General features: G+C 47.9%; 1 protein-coding gene and 1 long non-coding RNA gene across 2 annotated transcripts; one reads left to right on the top strand and one right to left on the bottom strand.

Moving 5' to 3' along the window:
* Positions 1 to 15,067: 15,067 nt before the first annotated feature.
* On the top strand, positions 15,068 to 16,476 carry LOC109749235 (peroxidase 21). The gene is made up of 2 exons (XM_020308208.4): positions 15,068 to 15,196; positions 15,322 to 16,476. The coding sequence occupies exons 1-2, from the start codon at positions 15,130 to 15,132 to the stop codon at positions 16,272 to 16,274; spliced, it is 1,020 nt and encodes a 339-aa protein (XP_020163797.1). The 5' UTR covers positions 15,068 to 15,129; the 3' UTR covers positions 16,275 to 16,476.
* Positions 16,477 to 17,127: 651 nt separating this feature from the next.
* Positions 17,128 to 20,540, bottom strand: LOC109749234 (uncharacterized). The gene is made up of 3 exons (XR_006669300.1): positions 20,189 to 20,540; positions 17,987 to 18,106; positions 17,128 to 17,904 (listed from the first exon to the last, which is right to left on the bottom strand). It is a non-coding gene; the product is annotated as an uncharacterized lncRNA (long non-coding RNA).
* Positions 20,541 to 21,960: the final 1,420 nt, after the last annotated feature.

The following is a 21,960-nucleotide window of genomic DNA, read 5'->3' as shown; positions in this document are numbered from 1 at the left end:
CTGAAGTGGGAGGGCAACCAGCCCTTAGTGGGCTGGGGCGCCCCCCATGGGCCTTCCCCCTGCGCCTAGGGTTGGAAACCCTAGGGTGGGGGGCGCCCCACTTGCCTTGGGGGGCAAGTATCCCCCCTGGCCGCCGCCCCCCCATCCAGATGGGATCCTGGCCGGCGCCCCCCTCCCAGGGGGCCTATATAAAGGGGGGGAGGGAGGGCAGCAACATTACAGCCTTGGGCGCCTCCCTCCTCCCCTGCTACACCTCTCTCTCTCGCAGAAGCTCGGCGAAGCCCTGCCGACATCCCGCTACATCCACCACCACGCCGTCGTGCTGCTGGATCTCCATCAACCTCTCCTTCCCCCTTGCTGGATCAAGAAGGAGGAGACGTCGCTGCACCGTACGTGTGTTGAACGCGGAGGTGCCGTCCGTTCGGCACTCGGTCATCGGTGATTTGGATCACGGCGAGTACGACTCCGTCATCCACGTTCATTGGAACGCTTCCGCTCGCGATCTACAAGGGTATGTAGATGCACTCCTTTCCCCTCGTTGCTAGTATACTCCATAGATGCATCTTGGTGAGCGTAGGAAAATTTTAAAATTATGCTACGATTCCCAACAGTGGCATCATGAGCCAGGCCTATGCGTAGTTACTATGCACGAGTAGAACACAAAGCAGTTGTGGGCGTTGATGTTGCCAATTCTTCTTGCCGCTACTAGTCTTATCTTGTTTCGGCGGCATTGTGGGATGAAGCGGCCCGGACCGACCTTATACGTACGCTTACGTGAGACAGGTTCCACCGACTGCCATGCACTAGTTGCATAAGGTGGCTAGCGGGTGTCTGTCTCTCCTACTTTAGTCGGAACGGATTCGATGAAAAGGGTCCTTATGAAGGGTAAATAGAAATTGGCAAATCACGTTGTGGTCATACGTAGGTAAGAAACGTTCTTGCTAGAAACCTACAAGCCACGTAAAAAACTTGCAACAACAATTAGAGGACGTCTAACTTGTTTTTGCAGCATGTGCTATGTGATGTGATATGGCCAGAAGATGTGATGAATGATATATGTGATGTATGAGATTGATCATATTCTTGTAATAGGAATCACGACTTGCATGTCGATGAGTATGACAACCGGCAGGAGCCATAGGAGTTGTCTTTATTATTTTGTATGACCTGCGTGTCATTGAATAACGCCATGTAAATTACTTTACTTTGTTGCTAAACGCGTTAGCCATAGAAGTAGAAGTAATCATTGGCGTGACGACTTCATGAAGACACAATGATGGAGATCATGATGATGGAGATCATGGTGTCATGCCGGTGACGAAGATGATCATGGTGCCCCGAAGATGGAGATCAAAGGAGCATAATGATATTGGCCATATCATGTCACTATTTGATTGCATGTGATATTTATCATGTTTTTGCATCTTATTTGCTTAGAACGACGGTAGTAAGTAAGATGATCCCTTATGATAATTTCAAGAAAGTGTTCCCCCTAACTGTGCACCGTTGCGAAGGTTTGTTGTTTCGAAGCACCACGTGATGATCGGGTGTGATAGATTCTAACGTTCGAATACAACGGGTGTTGACGAGCCTAGCATGTACAGACATGGCCTCGGAACACACGCAATACACTTAGGTTGACTTGACGAGCCTAGCATGTACAGACATGGCCTCGGAACACGGAGGACCGAAAGGTCGAGCATGAGTCGTATAGAAGATACGATCAACATGGAGATGTTCACCGATCTTGACTAGTCCGTCTCACGTGATGATCGGACACGGCCTAGTTAACTCGGATCATGTTTCACTTAGATGACTAGAGGGATGTCTATCTGAGTGGGAGTTCATTGAGTAATTTGATTAGATGAACTTAATTATCATGAACTTAGTCTAAAATCTTTACACTATGTCTTGTAGATCAAATGGCCAACGTTGTCCTCAATTTCAACGCGTTCCTAGAGAAAACCAAGCTGAAAGATGATGGCAGCAACTATACGGACTGGGTCCGGAACCTGAGGATCATCCTCATAGTAGCCAAGAAAGATTATGTCTTAGAAGCACCGCTAGGTGAAGCACCAATCCCAGAGAACCAAGACGTTATGAACGCTTGGCAATCACGTGCTGATGATTACTCCCTCGTTCAGTGCGGCATGCTTTACAGCTTAGAACTGGGTCTCCAAAAGCGTTTTGAGAAACATGGAGCATATGAGATGTTCGAGGAGCTGAGAATGGTTTTCCAAGCTCATGCCCGGGTCGAGAGATATGATGTCTCCGACAAGTTCTTCAGCTGTAAAATGGAGGAGAATAGTTCTGTTAGTGAGCACATACTCAGAATGTCTGGGTTGCACAACCGCTTGACTCAGCTGGGAGTTAATCTCCCGGATGACGCGGTCATTGACAGAATCCTCCAGTCGCTTCCACCAAGCTACAAGAGCTTTGTGATGAACTTCAATATGCAGGGGATGGAAAAGACCATTCCTGAGGTATATTCAATGCTGAAATCAGCGGAGGTGGAGATCAGAAAAGAACATCAAGTGTTGATGGTGAATAAAACCACTAAGTTCAAGAAGGGCAAGGGTAAGAAGAACTTCAAGAAGGACGGCAAGGGAGTTGCCGCGCCTGGTAAGCCAGTTGCCGGGAAGAAGCCAAGGAATGGACCCAAGCCTGAGACAGAGTGCTTTTATTGCAAGGGAAGTGGTCACTGGAAGCGGAACTGCCCTAAATACTTAGCGGACAAGAAGGCCAGCAACACCAAAGGTATATGTGATATACATGTAATTGATGTGTACCTTACCAGTACTCGTAGTAGCTCCTGGGTATTTGATACCGGTGCGGTTGCTCATATTTGTAACTCAAAACAGGAACTACGGAATAAACGGAGACTGGCGAAGGACGAGGTGACGATGCGCATCGGGAATGGTTCGAAGGTCGATGTGATCGCCGTCGGCACGCTACCTCTGCATCTACCTACGGGATTAGTTTTAAACCTCAATAATTGTTATTTAGTGCCAGCTTTGAGCATGAACATTGTATCTGGTTCTCGTTTAATTCGAGATGGCTACTCATTTAAATCCGAGAATAATGGTTGTTCTATTTATTTGAGAGATATGTTTTATGGTCATGCCCCGCTGGTCAATGGTTTATTCTTGATGAATCTCGAACGTGATGTTACACATGTTCATAGTGTGAATACCAAAAGATGTAAAGTTGATAACGATAGTCCCACATACTTGTGGCACTGCCGCCTTGGTCACATTGGTGTCAAGCGCATGAAGAAGCTCCATGCAGATGGACTTTTGGAGTCTCTTTATTACGAATCATTTGACACGTGCGAACCATGCCTCATGGGTAAGATGACCAAGACTTCGTTCTCCGGAACAATGGAGCGAGCGACCAACTTATTGGAAATCATACATGCCGATGTGTGCGGTCCAATGAGTGTTGAGGCTCGCGGATGATATCGTTATGTTCTCACTCTCACTGATGACTTAAGTAGATATGGGTATGTCTACCTAATGAAACACAAGTCTGAAACCTTTGAAAAGTTCAAGGAATTTCAGAGTGAAGTTGAGAATCAACGTGACAGGAAAATAAAATTCTTACGATCAGATCGTGGTGGAGAATATTTAAGTCACGAATTTGGTACACACTTAAGAAAATGTGGAATAGTTTCACAACTCACGCCACCTGGAACACCTCAGAGAAATGGTGTGTCCGAACGTCGTAATCGCACTCTATTGGATATGGTGCGATCTATGATGTCTCTTACCGATTTACCGCTCTCATTTTGGGGCTATGCTTTAGAGACTGCCGCATTCACTTTAAATAGGGCTCCGTCGAAATCCGTTGAGACGACACCGTATGAATTATGGTTTGGGAAGAAACCTAAGCTGTCGTTTCTAAAAGTTTGGGGATGCGATGCTTATGTCAAGAAACTTCAACCTGAAAAGCTCGAACCCAAATCGGAGAAATGCGTCTTCATAGGATACCCTAAGGAAACCATTGGGTATACCTTCTACCTCAGATCCGAAGGCAAGATCTTCGTTGCTAAGAACGGGTCCTTTCTGGAGAAGGAGTTTCTCTCGAAAGAATTGAGTGGGAGGAAAGTGGAACTTGATGAGGTGATAGTCACCCCTTCTGAACCGGAAAGTAGCGCAGCGCGGGAAGATGTTCCTGTGGTGCCTACACCGACTGGGGAGGAAGTTAATGATGATGATCATGAAGCTTCGGATCAAGTTACTACTGAACTTCGTAGGTCCACAAGGACACGTTCCGCACCAGAGTGGTACGGCAACCCTGTCCTGGAAATCATGCTGTTAGACAACGGTGAACCTTCGAACTATGAAGAAGCAATGGCGGGCCCGGATTTCGACAAATGGCTAGAAGCCATGAAATCCGAGATAGGATCCATGTATGAAAACGAAGTATGGACTTTGACTGACTTGCCCGATGATCGGCGAGCCATAGAAAACAAATGGATCTTTAATAAGAAGACAGACGCGGATGGTAATGTGACCATCTATAAGGCTCGACTTGTCGCTAAGGGTTATCGACAAGTTCAAGGGGTTGACTACGATGAGACTTTCTCACCCGTAGCGAAGCTGAAGTCCGTCCGAATCATGTTAGCAATTGCCGCATACTATGATTATGAGATATGGCAGATGGACGTCAAAACGGCATTCCTTAATGGCTTCCTTAAGGAAGAGTTGTATATGATGCAGCCGGAAGGTTTTGTCGATCCTAAGAATGCTAACAAAGTATGCAAGCTCCAGCACTCAATCTATGGGCTGGTGCAAGCATCTCGGAGTTGGAACATTCGCTTTGATGAGATGATCAAAGTGTTTGGGTTTACACAGACTTATGGAGAAGCCTGTGTTTACAAGAAAGTGAGTGGGAGCTCCGTAGCATTTCTCATATTATATGTGGATGACATACTATTGATGGGAAATGATATAGAATTCTTGGAAAGTATAAAGGCCTATTTGAATAAGTGATTTTCAATGAAGGACCTTGGAGAAGCTGCTTATATATTAGGCATCAAGATCTATAGAGATAGATCAAGACGCCTCATTGGTCTTTCACAGAGTACATACCTTGACAAGATATTGAAGAAGTTCAATATGGATCAGTCCAAGAAGGGGTTCTTGCCTGTATTGCAAGGTGTGCAGTTGAGCACGGCTCAATGCCCGACCACGGCAGAAGATAGAGAAAAGATGAGTGTCATCCCCTATGCCTCGGCCATAGGGTCTATTATGTATGCCATGCTGTGTACCAGACCTGATGTAAACCTTGCCGTAAGTTTGGTAGGAAGGTACCAAAGTAATCCCGGCATGGAACACTGGACAACGGTCAAGAATATCCTGAAGTACCTGAAGAGGACTAAGGATATGTTTCTCGTTTATGGAGGTGACAAAGAGCTTGTCGTAAAGGGTTACGTCGACGCTAGCTTCGACACAGATCTGGATGACTCGAAGTCACAAACCGGATACGTGTATATTTTGAATGGAGGAGCAGTAAGCTGGTGCAGTTGCAAGCAAAGCGTCGTGGCGGGATCTACATGTGAAGCGGAGTACATGGCAGCCTCGGAGGCAGCACAGGAAGCAGTCTGGATGAAGGAGTTCATTACCGACCTAGGGGTGATTCCCAATGCGTCGGGCCCGATGACTCTCTTCTGTGACAACACTGGAGCTATTGCCCTTGCGAAGGAGCCCAGGTTTCACAGGAAGACCAGGCATATCAAGCGTCGCTTCAACTCCATTCGTGAAAGTGTTCAAAATGGAGACATAGATATTTGTAAAGTACATACGGACCTGAATGTAGCAGATCCGTTGACTAAACCTCTCCCTAGAGCAAAACATGATCAACACCAGGACGCAATGGGTGTTCGATTCATCACAATGTAACTAGATTATTGGCTCTAGTGCAAGTGGGAGACTGTTGGAAATATGCCCTAGAGGCAATAATAAATGGTTATTATTATATTTCTTTGTTCATGATAATTATCTATTGTTCATGCTATAATTGTGTTATCCGGAAATCGTAATACATGTGTGAATACATAGACCACAACGTGTCCCTAGTAAGCCTCTAGTTGACTAGCTCGTTGATCAACAGATAGTCATGGTTTCCTGACTATGGACATTGGATGTCATTGATAACGGGATCACATCATTAGGAGAATGATGTGATGGACAAGACCCAATCCTAAGCATAGCATAAAAGATCGTGTAGTTTCGTTTGCTAGAGCTTTTCCAATGTCAAGTATCTTTTCCTTAGACCATGAGATCGTGCAACTCCCGGATACCGTAGGAGTGCTTTGGGTGCACCAAACTTCACAACGTAACTGGGTGACTATAAAGGTACACTACGGGTATCTCTGAAAGTGTCTGTTGGGTTGGCACGGATCGAGACTGGGATTTGTCACTCCGTGTGACGGAGAGGTATCTCTGGGCCCACTCGGTAATGCATCATCATAATGAGCTCAATGTGACTAAGGCGTTAGTCACGGGATCATGCATTGCGGTATGAGTAAAGAGACTTGCCGGTAACGAGATTGAACAAGGTATTGGGATACCGATGATCGAATCTCGGGCAAGTAACATACCGATTGACAAAGGGAATTGTATACGGGATTGACTGAATCCTCGACATCGTGGTTCATCCGATGAAATCATCATGGAACATGTGGGAGACAACATGGGTATCCAGATCCCGCTGTTGGTTATTGACCGGGGAGGCGTCTCGGTCATGTCTGCATGTCTCCCGAACCTGTAGGGTCTACACACTTGAGGTTCGGTGACGCTAGGGTTGTAGAGATATGTGTATGCGGAAACCCGAAAGTTGTTCGGAGTCCCGGATGAGATCCCGGACGTCACGAGGAGTTCCGGAATGGTCCGGAGGTGAAGAATTATATATAAGAAGTCAAGTTTCGGCCACCGGGAAAGTTTCGGGGGTTATCGGTATTGTACCGGGACCACCGGAAGGGTCCCGGGGGTCCACCGGGTGGGGCCACCTATCCCGGAGGGCCCCATGGGCTGAAGTGGGAGGGCAACCAGCCCTTAGTGGGCTGGGGCGCCCCCCATGGGCCTTCCCCCTGCGCCTAGGGTTGGAAACCCTAGGGTGGGGGGCGCCCCACTTGCCATGGGGGGCAAGTATCCGCCCTGGCCGCCGCCCCCCCCATCCAGATGGGATCCTGGCCGGCGCCCCCCCTCCCAGGGGGCCTATATAAAGGGGGGGAGGGAGGGCAGCAACATTACAGCCTTGGGCGCCTCCCTCCTCCCCTGCTACACCTCTCTCTCTCGCAGAAGCTCGGCGAAGCCCTGCTGACATCCCGCTACATCCACCACCACGCCGTCGTGCTGCTGGATCTCCATCAACCTCTCCTTCCCCCTTGCTGGATCAAGAAGGAGGAGACATCGCTGCACCGTACGTGTGTTGAACGCGGAGGTGCCGTCCGTTCGGCACTCGGTCATCGGTGATTTGGATCACGGCGAGTACGACTCCGTCATCCACGTTCATTGGAACGCTTCCGCTCGCGATCTACAAGGGTATGTAGATGCACTCCTTTCCCCTCGTTGCTAGTATACTCCATAGATGCATCTTGGTGAGCGTAGGAAAATTTTAAAATTATGCTACGATTCCCAACATTCATAGGTAGAGTTTTTTTTTACGAATTTTCGGGTGTGTGTGATCATCTGTATTTGTATTTGTGCTCTGCTGAAAAAATACATGCGTACCTTCAGTGGAACAAAAATTTCGGTGGAGACCGTTTTCATGCCTTGCCCCGTGCACGATAACGGCATCTCCAAGATGGAACCCGTAAACCTCCTGTAATCGTTCAGATCACGGAAGCCATCCAACGCCGACCTGTATCAATCCGCGGAGCGATCTGAACGCGATTTCTTTTGTAAACCGGAGACAAAGGTGGGGGAGGTTTGCGGGAGCCGGACTGCTCCCATACCCGCTTCTGACCGTCCTGGCTCACCAAAAAGAACCCTCCCCTCCCGCGCGTTTTCGGTCGCCGCTCCAGAGCGTCGGCGCTCGTATCCATGCCCGTCCAAAGAGGATGCGACTGCTCACTGGCGCCGGCATTGAAGCAGCGCGTTGGCCGAGAGAGCGCCGCCCACGCCGCTTCCCGGTGCAGTCGACTGCCGCGCGTTCAAACGACATGACGGACACCCATTCGTCCGTCTGCTGCTTGCATTGATGGCACGCGGTTGCCGAGGCGTTTCCTCCGCGCCACCCGCTCGTCCATCTGCTGCCCACCGGTGCTATATAAACCGCTGCCCCGGCCATAGCCACAGTCATCCCTCTGCACATCACTCTCCGCCATGGATCCCTCCGCTGCAAAAGCTCTCTGGGACGGGCTTACGTCGGAGCAGAAGAAGGCCATGGCCGCCATTGCTGCCGACTGACAGGGCGACATGCGTCCATAGGACATGCAAATGGAGGTCGCCTCTGACGACGAGCCAGCGCCACCCTTCTCTTCCTCCGCGGCACCCGCCTCCTCCGCTCCACCCTCGCCGGTGCATTGCACCCTGACCATCGGCGAGCCCCGTGCCCATTATATGAACATGGTGCGGGAGGAGTGGGAGGAGCAGTTCCGGGAAGCGCAGGCCGACGCCAACTATAACCACAACCTCCCTCCAGAAGCATATGTAGGCGGAGGAGTAGGTCGTCGCCGGCAGGGCGATAGCGCCGGACGTGGACCTGGCGGAGCAGGAGGCGCTGCTCGAGTCCTACCAATCCGCCCGCGAGATCCGCCTCACCCGCTAGCGGACCGGCTGCGTGTCGCGGAGGTGGGTGTCGATAGGAGGGGACCTTGTCGGCGTCGAAAGAAAACCTTCAATTTTTCAAATAAAATGTTAACCATATACTCCCTTTGATTCATATTAATTGTTGATTATCTTTTTTTTTCATTTTCTTTGAAAAATATATAATAAGAGCAACTCCAATGGGGCGACCCATTTCGTCCGCGGCCATCCGTTTGGGTCGGCGCGGACAGAAAAGGCGGCCCAACGCGCCGACCCAAACGAACGCGCGTCCGCTTTTCATCCGCGGGCGACCCATTCCTGGCCCATTTTTTAGCCTGATTTGCGTCGGCGCGGACACGCGACGGACGCGCGCGCGGTCACCTACTCCTGTCCCCGGGCCCGCTGGTCTGTGGCACATTGGCATCCCTCCCCCCGGCCAACAAGCAACCCTCACCCCCCGCCTCCTCCGTCACCGACGCCGCCGCCCATTTTTGCGGCGACTTTTCCAGCTGCCGCCGCCTCCACATCCGCCCAGCAACGCCGCCCCTGGCCCCAGTCGCCCGCCGCCGCCGGGGAGCAAACTAGTTCCCGCCGCCGCTTCCCCCATCGCACAGCCGCCCGCGACCAAGAAGACGCCCCGCCGCCCCGCCACATACGACCGACACGCTCGTCGGACGCTGTCACACTCGTCGGACGCCGGCAGGGCAGCTAGCTGGTCTGTGGGCGCCGCGTCTCCCCTCGCCGGCCGTCTCCTTCTTCGACTCCCGCAAGCTGTTCGACAGTTTGCCAAGGTACGAAAATGGACTCCGCCGACGAGTTCTTTTTTCACAATTTCATTTACGACTCTGACGATTCATCGTCCGACGACGAGGAGGAGATATTGGCTGCCGTGTTGGTCCATCACCACCTCAACAACCAGCAGCCGTTGTTCCGTGGCTCCATTCCGGGCCACCTTCCGGCGTTGAATCGTAACCGAGAGAGCGGGCATTTCCTTCTCTGGAAGGACTACTTTGATACAACAAACCCGTTGTTCAAACATCACAAATTCCGCCGCTGGTTCCGTATGAGTAGGCATGTTTTCAACCGTATTAGAGAGGGAGTGGTCGGCTATGATGACTACTTCGAGTGCAAAGAGGATGCCGTCGGCAAGATTGTTTTCTCCTCTTATCAGAAATGCACTGCCGCTATCCGAATGCTTGCATACGGAGTGCCCGGTGATCTCATTGACGAGTACGTCCGTATGAGCGAGTCTACATGCCTAGAGTCCCTGTATAAGTTCTGCAAGGCTGTGATTGCTGTGTTTGGCCCTGAGTACTTGAGAGAGCCGACAGCTGCAGATACAACCCGTTTGTTGGCGATGAATGCTAGTAGGGGCTTCCCGGAGATGCTTGGCAGCATAGACTGCATGCACTGGGAGTGGAAGAACTGCCCTTCTGCGTGGTAAGGGCAGTATAAGGGACATGCCAGGGCTTGCAATGTCATACTAGAGGCCGTGGCGTCTCAAGATCTTTGGATCTGGCACTCTTTCTTTGGCATGGTTGGATCACACAATAATATCAACGTGCTTCAGCGCTCGCCGGTGTTTGCTAGGCTTGCCGAAGGCAACAGCCCACCAGTGAACTTTACTGTCAACGGCCACAACTACGACAAAGGGTACTATTTGGGTGACGGTATCTATCCTCAGTGGACCACTATTGTAAAGACAATACCCAACCCTGTTGGAGAGAAAAGGAAAAGATTTGCCCAAGAGCAAGAGAGTGCTAGAAAGGATGTCGAGCGTGCCTTTGGTGTTTTGCAATCTCGATGGGGCATCGTTCGGTATCCTTCTAATACTTGGAGCACGCAGAAACTATGGGAGGTGATGACTGCTTGTGTGATCGTGCACAATATGATCGTAGAAGACAAGCGCCCGGAACGTCTGTACGATCAAGGCTTTTAGTTTCAGGGTGAGAATGTTGTGCCTGAGCATGGAGTAGCGGCAACATTTGAGCAGTTCACTCAATTTCATGAAGACATGCGTGATTGGGAAACTCACGTGCAACTGCAAAATGATTTGGTTGAGCATATGTGGACTCATGTTGGCAACCAATAGATGTGTCTTCTTTTATTCGTTTGCAAAACTATGTGGAACATTTTTATTTGTATTTGGCTTGTAAAACTATACTATTTTATTTGGGCGGCTAAACTATTTTGCTTGTTATTTCATTTCACAATATGTTTGAATGCAAATCAATGGAAAATTGGGCGGCCAGCTGGCCACGCCTGCACATATGGGTCGGCGCGTTGGGCGCGCTGCCGACCCATATGAAAAACAGGGCGGACGCCGGGCGGGCGGCCGACCCAAACGGACAAAAAGTGGACGAAATCGCCGTCCGTTTGGGTCGGCCCGTTGGAGTTGCTTTAACAGTAGAAATACATACACTAAAAAACACAGGCGTACATCCGTGAAGTGAGCATGCTCAGGTGGATAGGTTCTTTGTGATGAAACCAACACATCAGGGATAAGTCCTAGACTTAGCGTTGGTGGTCACAATTTTCTTTATTTAGTTCTTTTGGCGGTGTGCGTTTGGTGTGAACAGAAGTTCCTATCGACTACGAATGCGTTTGTGATGACTTCGTCGATCTCAACACGTTGTAGGTGGTCACGGAAATAGGGTGTGTGTGCACGTGCATTCATAAGTAGAGTTTTTTTTTTCCGAATTTTCGAGGGAAGGGAACTCCCCCACCTGAATGTTGAATCTGACATGTACGATCATCTGTATTTGCATTTTTTTTGTGAGGGCTGTATTTGTATTTGTACTGTGTTAGAAAAACACGCGCGTGCATTCAGTGGAAGGAAAGATTGGGTGGAGACCCTTTTGATGCCTTGCCGCGTGCCTAATGAACACCGTCGACAAACAATAATAATTTGGAATTGATTTGTACTGGGCAGTTGTTTGAATCCGGGATTCGGTTGGGAGACAATGACGCGCGCATGAATATGACAATGACATGCTATGCTAGGTGGCTGTGCTCGAGTGGAGTGTTGCTGAGTCAACCCTTATATTTACCGTCCACGTGTGGCATGTTTTACCAGAAACGCCGGCGTTTGATGTGTACGTACGTGTGCAATGCGTGTGGGGCCCACCCTCCCCCGACATGCATCATAGAGTCACAATCTTCCATGGATAACGCTCGCTGGACTGAAATCGTCGGTATATAGATATCCCTTGTGTGGCTTAGCCACGGTACACGTGTCTTGGCCTGGCATGAGCTCAGGGTCGCACTGGAGGTGCTGGGAACTTGGGATGATAGAGACAGAAAGAGGGATAGTTCTCTTCTGCCACCGCATTTCTGCAACTTGCAAGAGGAGGATACACATCCACGTAACGGTCAACAATGCTAAGTGCAGTAGGAAATGACCATTTTTTAAAGAAAACTATAATCCTTCGAGGCAAAGAAAAAAGGAAATGAAGCTGGACATGCATAGCTTTGGCAAGCAAGAGCAAGGCATCCAGTGCTTTCCTTTTGCGATTTTCTGTTCTGGATCGGAATTTACTTGGAGGCCTTGGACGGGCCCATTGTGTCTGTCGGCACCTTACCTTTGCTTTTTCTTTGATTCAAGTGGAAAATATGCTGGTACGTGCGTTGCGTACTATTTTTAGCGAGTGAGCGGAATACGAAAAGAATTGGCATATCCTTCTTCGCATCACGCGCTTGAGCCAGCTGCCAAGGGCCTGGCATTTCCAAGCTGTAAAGACTTTTCTTGTTCAAGACTTCTTTTTAGGCAAAGCAAATATTTTATAACTTAACGGTGTTCGGGCACGTCACACAGAACACAAGCAGCCACGGGGGGCTGGTACATCAGACTCCCATTCATCTTATTTGGTTCACAAGACCTACCCAAATTGGCTAGCTCGTGAGCGGCAGAATTGGCACTACGCCTACAAATCGAAATTACATATTCGGAAAACCACATCTTAAGCTGATGCTTAGTGTCTTCTATGACTGCCGCTCACGAGCACCTACTTGCTTTGAGACGGTATAAGTGTTGGAAATATGAGCAATTTACCAAATGATTTTATTATCAGAAATACTAGATAAAGCACGACTAGTAAAGCAGTGATAAAACAAGTCATGCGATTTGATAAAGAGAAGGTAAACAGCATCTTCATATATGAACTGTAACTAAACACATCTAGAGCAGATAGTATAGCAAGTTGCATATATGAAACAAAGTCTAACATATCTAGGGCAAACACTAGAACAAGGAACTGTAGCAGGGTCTCTAACAAAAAGAGGAAGAACACGTACGGGACAGCAGCAGCAGAAGCACTGGACTTGGGGTCGACATCCTCTCCAGCCATGTCGTCGATGAGGTTGTCGACGTCGGGGAAGAAGTCGTCATCAGGGAAGTAGTCGTCGGAGTCCGTGATGGAAAAGTCAGTAGTCGCGCGGAGCGCTCCCAAAAACCTTATCACCCTTCTCCCGTACAGGACTCAAAGTGGTGCGGTTTCGGAGGCCTACTGTCCCGACTCGCGGTGCACGCCGCAAGCCGGGATGAGAAAGACAGCACCAGCTCAGAGATTGCAACCGGTGGCGAGTGAAAGAAGAAGTTCTGGTGCGCCTCTCTGAGAGGAGCGACCTCCCTTTTATAGGCGCAAGAGAATACGGTGGGAATTGATTTTATTAGCCTTTCGCCCGGTTTTTGGAAGGTGTCGTAGTGTTTTTGATGTTTTTGTTTTCTGTGCTTCTCTTTATCATTATTTTATGTTTTTTATTTATTTCTCCATCCCCCCTTTCCATTTTTGAAATGTGCATTAAATATATTTTTAATACGGTATGAACATTTTGTAACACACATTGAACATTTTTATAACTGCCATGAATATATTTTTGTCATGAATATATTTTTATAATGACAAAAATATTTTTCAAGTGTTAGAACGTTTTTTTGACTGTACCTTTTCAAATTATGCATAAAATTCTACAATTTAAAAAATGTCACAGACATATTTTTGAAACGTGTGGTATTTTGTTAACTGCCTTAAACCTCTTTATGAATTGTACGAAACACTTTTCTAAAGTTAAGAACATATTTTCCAAACACGTGGTTTTTGCGCGGTATGAATTTTTTTTAACATTGCACGAACATTTCTTAATAATATCATGAACATTTTCTAAAATGTCACAACATTTTTTCAAAATGGACAACATTTTTCTAATACCGCAAGAACACAATTTTAACACTCCCTGGATATTATTTTTTACATGCAGTGAATATTTCAAAACGACACGGTGTAAATCGAGGCCCAAGAACCAAGCCATGTAACTGATAACTGATGGATGCACCAGCAGATCTTTTAGTGTAAGGTGGTGGCACAAATAAAACACTGCAAAAAGAAATGATCCGCATTATTAGGCCACGGACATGTATAAGAACGGTCCCAATACCCCTTGCAATAACTGAGATCGAGGGTAGTCGACGCGACATGCCATCATTCCACTCTGTTTTCTGGTCCATATGTGTAGTATTTGAAAAAAAATAGATATCCCAAAACATCATTTATAGAGTCTGTCGTATTATTTGCGATATTTTTCAGCATTCACATAATTTGTTCTTAGCGGTGGTTCGCAATAATGGCTCATGCACTGCATTGCAATAGCGTGGGTACTGGGAAACTTAAGCCTGATTGAGACCAATGCATTGCTGTCCGAGTTTCAGATGTTTAAGATAGTCACGCAACGCTGAAACAATGGTTCCTTTTACTACCTTGCTTGTTCATGGTAGCCAGTTCCCGGAGGTTTTTAATGTGGATCTCTGTTGGGAAGTTTATGTATACTGCCATATGCAATCGTCTGAAGCTTGCAGGCTGTGAATTGAGGTCTAAGAAACCAAGTTAGGTAACTGATGCATGCATTCATTTCAAGCGCCTTCATTGAACCACATATGCACCGCAAATCTCTTTGACTGAGAAATGGAGTAAGGTGGTGGTGCATGTCAAATTCATGTAAGCGCGCTCGTCCCCACTCTCCGGAAGCTGGGAAGGTATGGAACTGACCGCTCTTCTTCTTTCAGCAACTGTCAAGTAAGGCCCCTCTTTCAGAAAGTTGATTTCAACGTGGCTTTAATCGCATTCAACCAAGTTTATGACTTGGGTTTCTGTTACGACTGCACTTGCACGCACCTTTGCATGTGTCGGTCAGCCAGGAAGTAACTGCATTTTCATGGATATAGAACACTGGACCATATCCAATGGTGTCACTTTCAGTGAACCACCACTCACTGACCCCCACGGCCCCACTTCCCTCCCACTTGGCCCCTAGGCTATAAGAACCAGATGAGATGAGAGTGGGTTGAACACCTTGGATATCTGTAAGGCAGAGTGAACTGAAGATGGGTCTGAGCTCAAGCCTAGCGCCAGTGGCATCTGCACTGCTCTTCTTGTGCTGCTTCACCGCCCGTAAGCTACCAACTGCGAAATTCCTTCCATTCATTCCCTCTAAAACGCATCGATCATGGATATCTACAAGTACTTCTCGAGTAGTAGAACTTTAAGACGTTTTGCTTAATCTGCTGCCATGGCAGGGAATGCTGCCGCTGCCAGTGGTGATGGTGGCGGTGGTCTGAGGCTGAACTTCTACTCCGAGAGCTGCCCGAGGGCGGAGCAGATCGTGAAGGAGCAGGTGAGGAGGCTGTACGAGGAGCACGGCAACACGGCCGTGTCGTGGCTCCGGGCCCTCTTCCACGACTGCACCGTCAAGTCCTGCGACGCGTCGCTGCTCCTGGAGACCGACGCCGCCACGGGCCTCGTCTCCGAGCAGGCCTCCCCGAGGAGCTTCGGCATGCGCAACTTCAAGTACGTGGGCGCCATCAAGTCGGCCCTGGAGCGCGAGTGCCCGGGCACCGTCTCCTGCGCGGACCTCCTCGCGCTGGCCGCCCGGGACGGCGCGGCCATGCTTGGCGGGCCGTCGCCGATCCCGATGCGGACGGGGCGGCGGGACGCCACGGCGAGCCAGTACGGCGAGGTGGAGCGGTACGTCCCGAACCACAACGACACGGTGTCGGCGGTGCTGTCCCGGTTCGCGGCCATGGGGCTGGGCGCGGAGGCCGTGGTGGCGCTGCTGGGCGCGCACTCGGTGGGCCGCGTCCACTGCAGCAACCTGGTGGCGAGGCTGTACCCGGCGGTGGACGGCGGCTTCGAGCCGGCGTACGGCGCGTACCTGCGGGGCCGGTGCCCGACGGCGGACGCGAGGGAGGACACCCGCGACGTGGCGTACGCGCGCAACGACCGCGCCACGCCCATGGTGCTCGACAACATGTACCACAAGAACCTGCTCAAGGGCAGGGGGCTGCTGCTCGTGGACCAGCGGCTCGCGTCCGACCCGCGCACCGCGCCGTTCGTGAAGAAGATGGCGGCTGACAACGGGTACTTTGGTGAGACGTTCGCGGCGGCGCTGGTGAGGATGTCGGAGAACGGGCCGCTCACCGGCGGGCAGGGGGAGGTCAGGAAGGACTGCAGGTTCGTCAACGCTAAGTAAGATCGAGCTAGTGATCAGTGGCTCCCTCGTGGCAAGACGTGATGGTGTGTGTGTGTATGTGCTCGTGGCGTGGGGCACTAAATAATTCAGAGGTGATGAAGGGACCATGTATCATGTGCGTTTGCATGCTTACTGTATGAGCATGCATGCTGCCTGCCCGTACCTACCTGATGGATATGAGTATAGTTTTCAACGTCTGGAACACTGAAATCTCGAAATGGAATTCTGCCGACCTACCTAGCAACACACTACAAGAAAATCTACGTGTAGAGACGTTCAATTCCATAGCTAAAGACGTGTTATTTCATCTCTAGGCAACCATAGAATCGACATAGTAAAGTGTCTTTGAAGCGTCTTCTCACGGACCGTCTCAAAACATTTACAGACGCCAGTAAAGCGTGTGTACATGGCATGAGACGCTATATTGGGACATTTAAAATCGTCTCTAGATATATAAAGACGTTCTATTAGATGCGCTCATATCACGTCTCTACTCACATACAGACGTTTCATTCGTCATGGGCCCAATGCTTATACGCGCTACATAGAGACGCTATATTCGTCTCTAAATATACATAAGCTTCTTTGTAACTATGGAATATTTTACTTTGAATATTATTTGATTTATGTTGAATTTGTATTTCATAATTTCAAATTCAGTTACTATCATGCCACAGATGCATGTTCAGAATGATCATCAAATATAATTACATAAAGGCATCCGCCCATATCACCATTTGCATTCACAAGCAACAAATATCATCATATAAAGGCATCCACCCATATCACCAATTGCATTCACAAGTATCCCATTCGTACAATTAGCATACTTAGTACAAATCCAGTGTACTAGTTAGTAGGAACAAACATCTTGAGTTCACAACTGAATCAAATCATACATTCATATGAAAGATGCAAATAATTAAGAAACTATACTGAAAACTAGAACTAAGTTTTCCTATGAAGCTAAAATCTATACATAATCTATAATATTTGTTCACTTAAAGACTAGATCTTCTGTCTGTAGTTCCTCCTGGCTCTTGGGGTGCACACCTTTTCTAAATCTTTAGCTACCCTGAAAAAAGAAAGATAACATAGAAACTTTCAGAACATAAGCTTTCAATCCAGTGTAAGAAGAAATGTTGAACTCCCAGGTGATTCTTCAACTTTGTTGTCTGATTCATGTGGGAGGTCACTGCCAACTACTCTTCCATTCAGATCAACCTAAAACAAGAATATGATAATAATATATTAATACTCATACTTTTATCTTTGTAGAAAGAGATGTGGCTAAGATACCAACTTCATCACTTCCCTCAGTTACAAAGTCATTTCTCCAATCCTCTCCAGGGAATTTTTGCTTCAGGAACGAACTCATCATAACCATCTCATCTGTCATGTTTTCTACATTATCACCTAGTGCCCGCAGTGCAAACTGAACATTTTCTCCTTTATAAGAATGCCGAACAAAAGTCAGTCCCTGAGAGACTTTATTTCGCTCCAATACTTATCACCATAATACCCTCGAAGTTTTTCACTTCTTCCCCATGCACACTTTTAAATACTTCTCTATTATCTTCCCATGAAAGGCTCCCATTGTTATCTTTTGTTTTCTTTCTTCCAGTTTCTCCTGCCGTTGAAATAAATATAAACATCTCATTATACGAAGTATTAAATTAAAACCTTTACTTTAATCACAAGTAGAAGTATACCATCACTTTCTTCGTAAGAAATCATTAATTTTCTGGAGGGCCTGTAAATTTTCTTCATCTGCTTGTACACTATCAACAGCCTGCACTGGGATGTTCAGGTTTCGAAGCCGTCTCGGTACCCTTGACATAAAATATTTTCCACAAGAATGATAAAATCATATGTTAATCAACAAGCTAATGACAGGTAATGTGTCCATAGAAATGCATGTCAAGGTCACACATTGCACTACATCATCACATAAACAACTCAGATTTTGGCATTCGTAGAACAAGTAGAACATATGATTTTTGTCCTCTCAAAGTTTCCAATCAGAATGGCATGAATCCTGGTACTGCTGTGCTTCCATGCAGAAAAAATTCTAAAACACTAGAAACTCCACATATGTGTATTGTCATTGCTAATTAGGTTTTGTTGTTGCGGACTGCATCTCCTAATTTGTTGATTTTTGTTTTAATTCTACCAGAATTAGCAGTTCACTGTTCACTTTACTTTGGTACATGAATATTAGCTATAGCCTCATTTCTGCTGCAGGTAAGTGTTGAAAATACAAGAGGTACGCGTACTCATTACTATTAATTTTTTTCTAGACTTTGCACACTATATTAGGATGAGAAGTAAGATAAGCTTGCTACTGCTGGAGGTGGAGGAGCTGTTGCAGGAGTTTTGCTTGGTTTGGAGCGAGTCAAGATAGCAAGTGAAATGAAGAAGCCATGTTGTGAGCATTGATCCGAAATGGCAGCGGTGCATAAAAACTTGAGAACTTGACTGACAATAAACGACCAATGGAAAACTACAACCACCACAATTTCATGCACTGGTAGTGCGTTTCTACGTCCAAATACTTAAGTGAAGTTCTATTTGTTACTGGATTCACTTAAGTTCTTAACAGCCCAAAGGAGGACACTGGAAATTCCTAGAGTCAGAGCAAAGCTACTGAAGCACATTGCAGTTTAGATCTTCAATGCCATCCGTGTGGAGACTGACGGTATTAACTCAAGTTCTTAACAACCGAAAAGAAGGACAATGGAAATTCTTGGAGTCAGAGCAAAGCTACTGAAGCACATTGCAGTTTAGGTATTCAATGCCATGGGTGTGGAGACTGATGGCAAACTGACTTGGAGAACTATTGTGATCTGCACTTTTGGCTTGTTTCCTGTTATTTCTTTTTCAAGGCTGATTGTGATCTGTATTAAGTGATTTTCGGACACCTGTAGGGAGGTGACTAGGTGCTGTGTTTGGTCAATAATGAACATGAAATCTTTAGATGGCTTGGGTTATTTAGTACTACACTGGCAGGTGTCATTTTCATCACAAAGAATGTCTTGGGACATCAAATAACTTAAGAGCACTAGCACTTTGTTACAGCATTTTGAAAGTCCACAAAATGTTTTGTAAATAGTCTACAAAATATAGTTTAGCCAGTACAAAACACTATTTGAATGTTCAAGCCGAGTAACTACAGATTGTTTTCATAAATTTACAGCTTACACCTCTATCATAAGCCCACCGAGGAAGCAGTATCATGTAGCTTACTTTGAAAAGGAATCACTGAGTCATTTATATTCTCAAATGGAAAGATTATCGGACCAAATGGATCAAACTTGTGGAGATGATTTCTGATTCATCAACGGTTAACCATATGGATCGACCTGATGAAAATTACTTCTAATCACAATTTTCAATTTGTCTGAGCAATAAGCATGTGAACTATAGACCATTCCGAATAAAGCAATGTAATTCATTTTCAATTAAATTAAACATCGGTCCAGTTGTTGTAAATTCAAAATTCTTATGTAAAGGATTATCTCCAGATGTAACCCCTTTCTGGACGATGGATTTTAATACATGTCTTTTCTTGACTGTCGGTAATGAAAATTCATGGTAAAAGCTTGCTGTTATGTCTGTGAGTGTAACATACACCACTTGTACTACTTTCAGTTTTACTATATATAATTTTATTAGACCAAACAATTGATGACATATTTTACCATGCCGGGATTGATTTCGAGGCAAGCAAACAATTCACCAAACACTTACAGTGCATTGCGACTACCAGCGGGAAGTAAGGAGACGGAGGTGAAAGTATTGAACTTAGGAAAGAGAACCAATAGGAATATAGGCTTGAGATGCATTAATTAAGGAGGCCACTTTGAATGATTTAATGGTAAAAACCATATAGGATATGGGATTCAAGGGATTACCTGCTGACGTGCCGATGGCTGACGATGCTGGATGGAGGCAAGATGCGGGGAGGTGTAGCGACGGAACGCGCCGCGGAGCTTCGGGTGAAGGATGTAATTGGCCTGGATACGTCTTGGTGACGGTGATAACGACGTGGGGAGGAGCACATTGTCGTTGGCGACGGTGAGGTGTGAGGACGATGGACGCCGACGGGGCTCCAACTATTGAGATTGCCGATGGAGGAGAACAGAAGTCAGCGGCCGGCGGAGCTAGCGGCGGAGGGCACCGCTTCTAGCTGAGGCAGCCACCGCGCGGGGTGCGTGAATGGGTGGCGTGCGGTGGGCGATGCCGCCGTAGATTGGAATCAAGAGGTTGGAGAAACGGGAAGGTGGGGAGGTGGGGGATGGCGGCGTGGGCAAATTATCCGGGCATATAGTGGAGCGCAAAAAAAATCTGACGCGGGAAGTATTAGGCCGTAAAGAAAATAATTTGGAGCGCCAAATTTGTTAAGAGAAAATTGTGTAGGAATGCCAAATTTGATTAACAAAAATAATTCAGAAGCCCAAATTAACCATATATGAATAAATAGTATTTTAAAGGTTTTGTTTTACCGGATCAATCTGTATTCATTTTCTTTTTTAAAAGGGATCAAACTTTATTCAATAATACACATATTCAATGTGATATCCACATATTTCTATTTTAATAAAAAAAGTATAAAGTTGATGCAGTGGTAGATCAAGGGGTGGAGTCATTGTTTCAAACAGTAAGAGCATCTCTAACAGACCCCGTATGATGCCGACCCGCATAACACGTTTACAGTTCGAGGAGATCTGTTTTGCGGGGCGAAATCATGCGCCGCAGAATAGACCCTATATATGAAACTGTATAATTTAAATAAAAAACTTTCACGGAAAAATTGCAACCACACTGATCATTCATAGTTAATCACAACATACTACATATATACTACATTCTACCACTAGGAGGGGGGATCTGCGGGCTCGCGGCGGCTACCAAAATGGACGAGCTCGCGGCGGCGGCGTCGACGCGGTGGAGGAGCTCAGTCGTCGATCAGTCTTCCTCGTCGGAGTTGACAAGGTCGATGTACATATTCTGCTGCTCCTCGCGGACGCGCCGCCACTCATCGTCCTTGTCCTTCACGGCGAGGTTGGCCGCGACCGCCTGCTTGAAAAGGAGCTCTTGGATCTCCTCGTCGTGGCGGCGGCGCTCCTCCTCCTCTTTGCAAGCTCCGTGCGATAATCGCAGCCGCGACCGCCTCGACATCGTCGCCGACGTAATCTTCGGGACCGATGACACCTCGGTGCGGGATCTCCTCCGGTTCCCGCTTGACGGCGACAAGCTCACCCTCCTCCGGCTCCCTCTTCACGGGGAGAAGTACCGCGCCGGAAGCCCCCCCCCCCCCCCCCCCCCCGCGCGCTGGAGGTGAGCCACGCGGCGGAGGAAGAGCCCGCGACCAGGAAGAGCCCGCGGTCGAGGAGGGCGTCCTCCCGTGTCGGCGGTCGTACTCCTCCGTCTCGCGATGGAGGAGCCTTGCCAGTGCCTGGAGGCCTTGGTTGGTCCACTTCCTGGCTGTGTGCTTCCTCGAGCCGTCCGCGCGGACACACCACTCGCGCTCGGGGTCGTCGCCCCCGCCGAAGCTGCGGCCGAATCTCCACATACCTCCCCACATGGTGGCTGGAGGCAAAACTGGGCTCACCGGCGGTGAGAAAATGTGATGGAGGGAGTGGGGAATAGCGGGGAAACGCGGTAGTGGGTGGCGGCGAGGGGA

This window comes from Aegilops tauschii, chromosome 2 (assembly GCF_002575655.3).
Source record: "Aegilops tauschii subsp. strangulata cultivar AL8/78 chromosome 2, Aet v6.0, whole genome shotgun sequence".
Lineage (NCBI taxonomy): Eukaryota > Viridiplantae > Streptophyta > Magnoliopsida > Poales > Poaceae > Aegilops > Aegilops tauschii.
The sequence above is the reverse complement of the archived record's forward strand: the minus strand, read 5'-3'. Positions and strand labels throughout refer to the sequence as shown.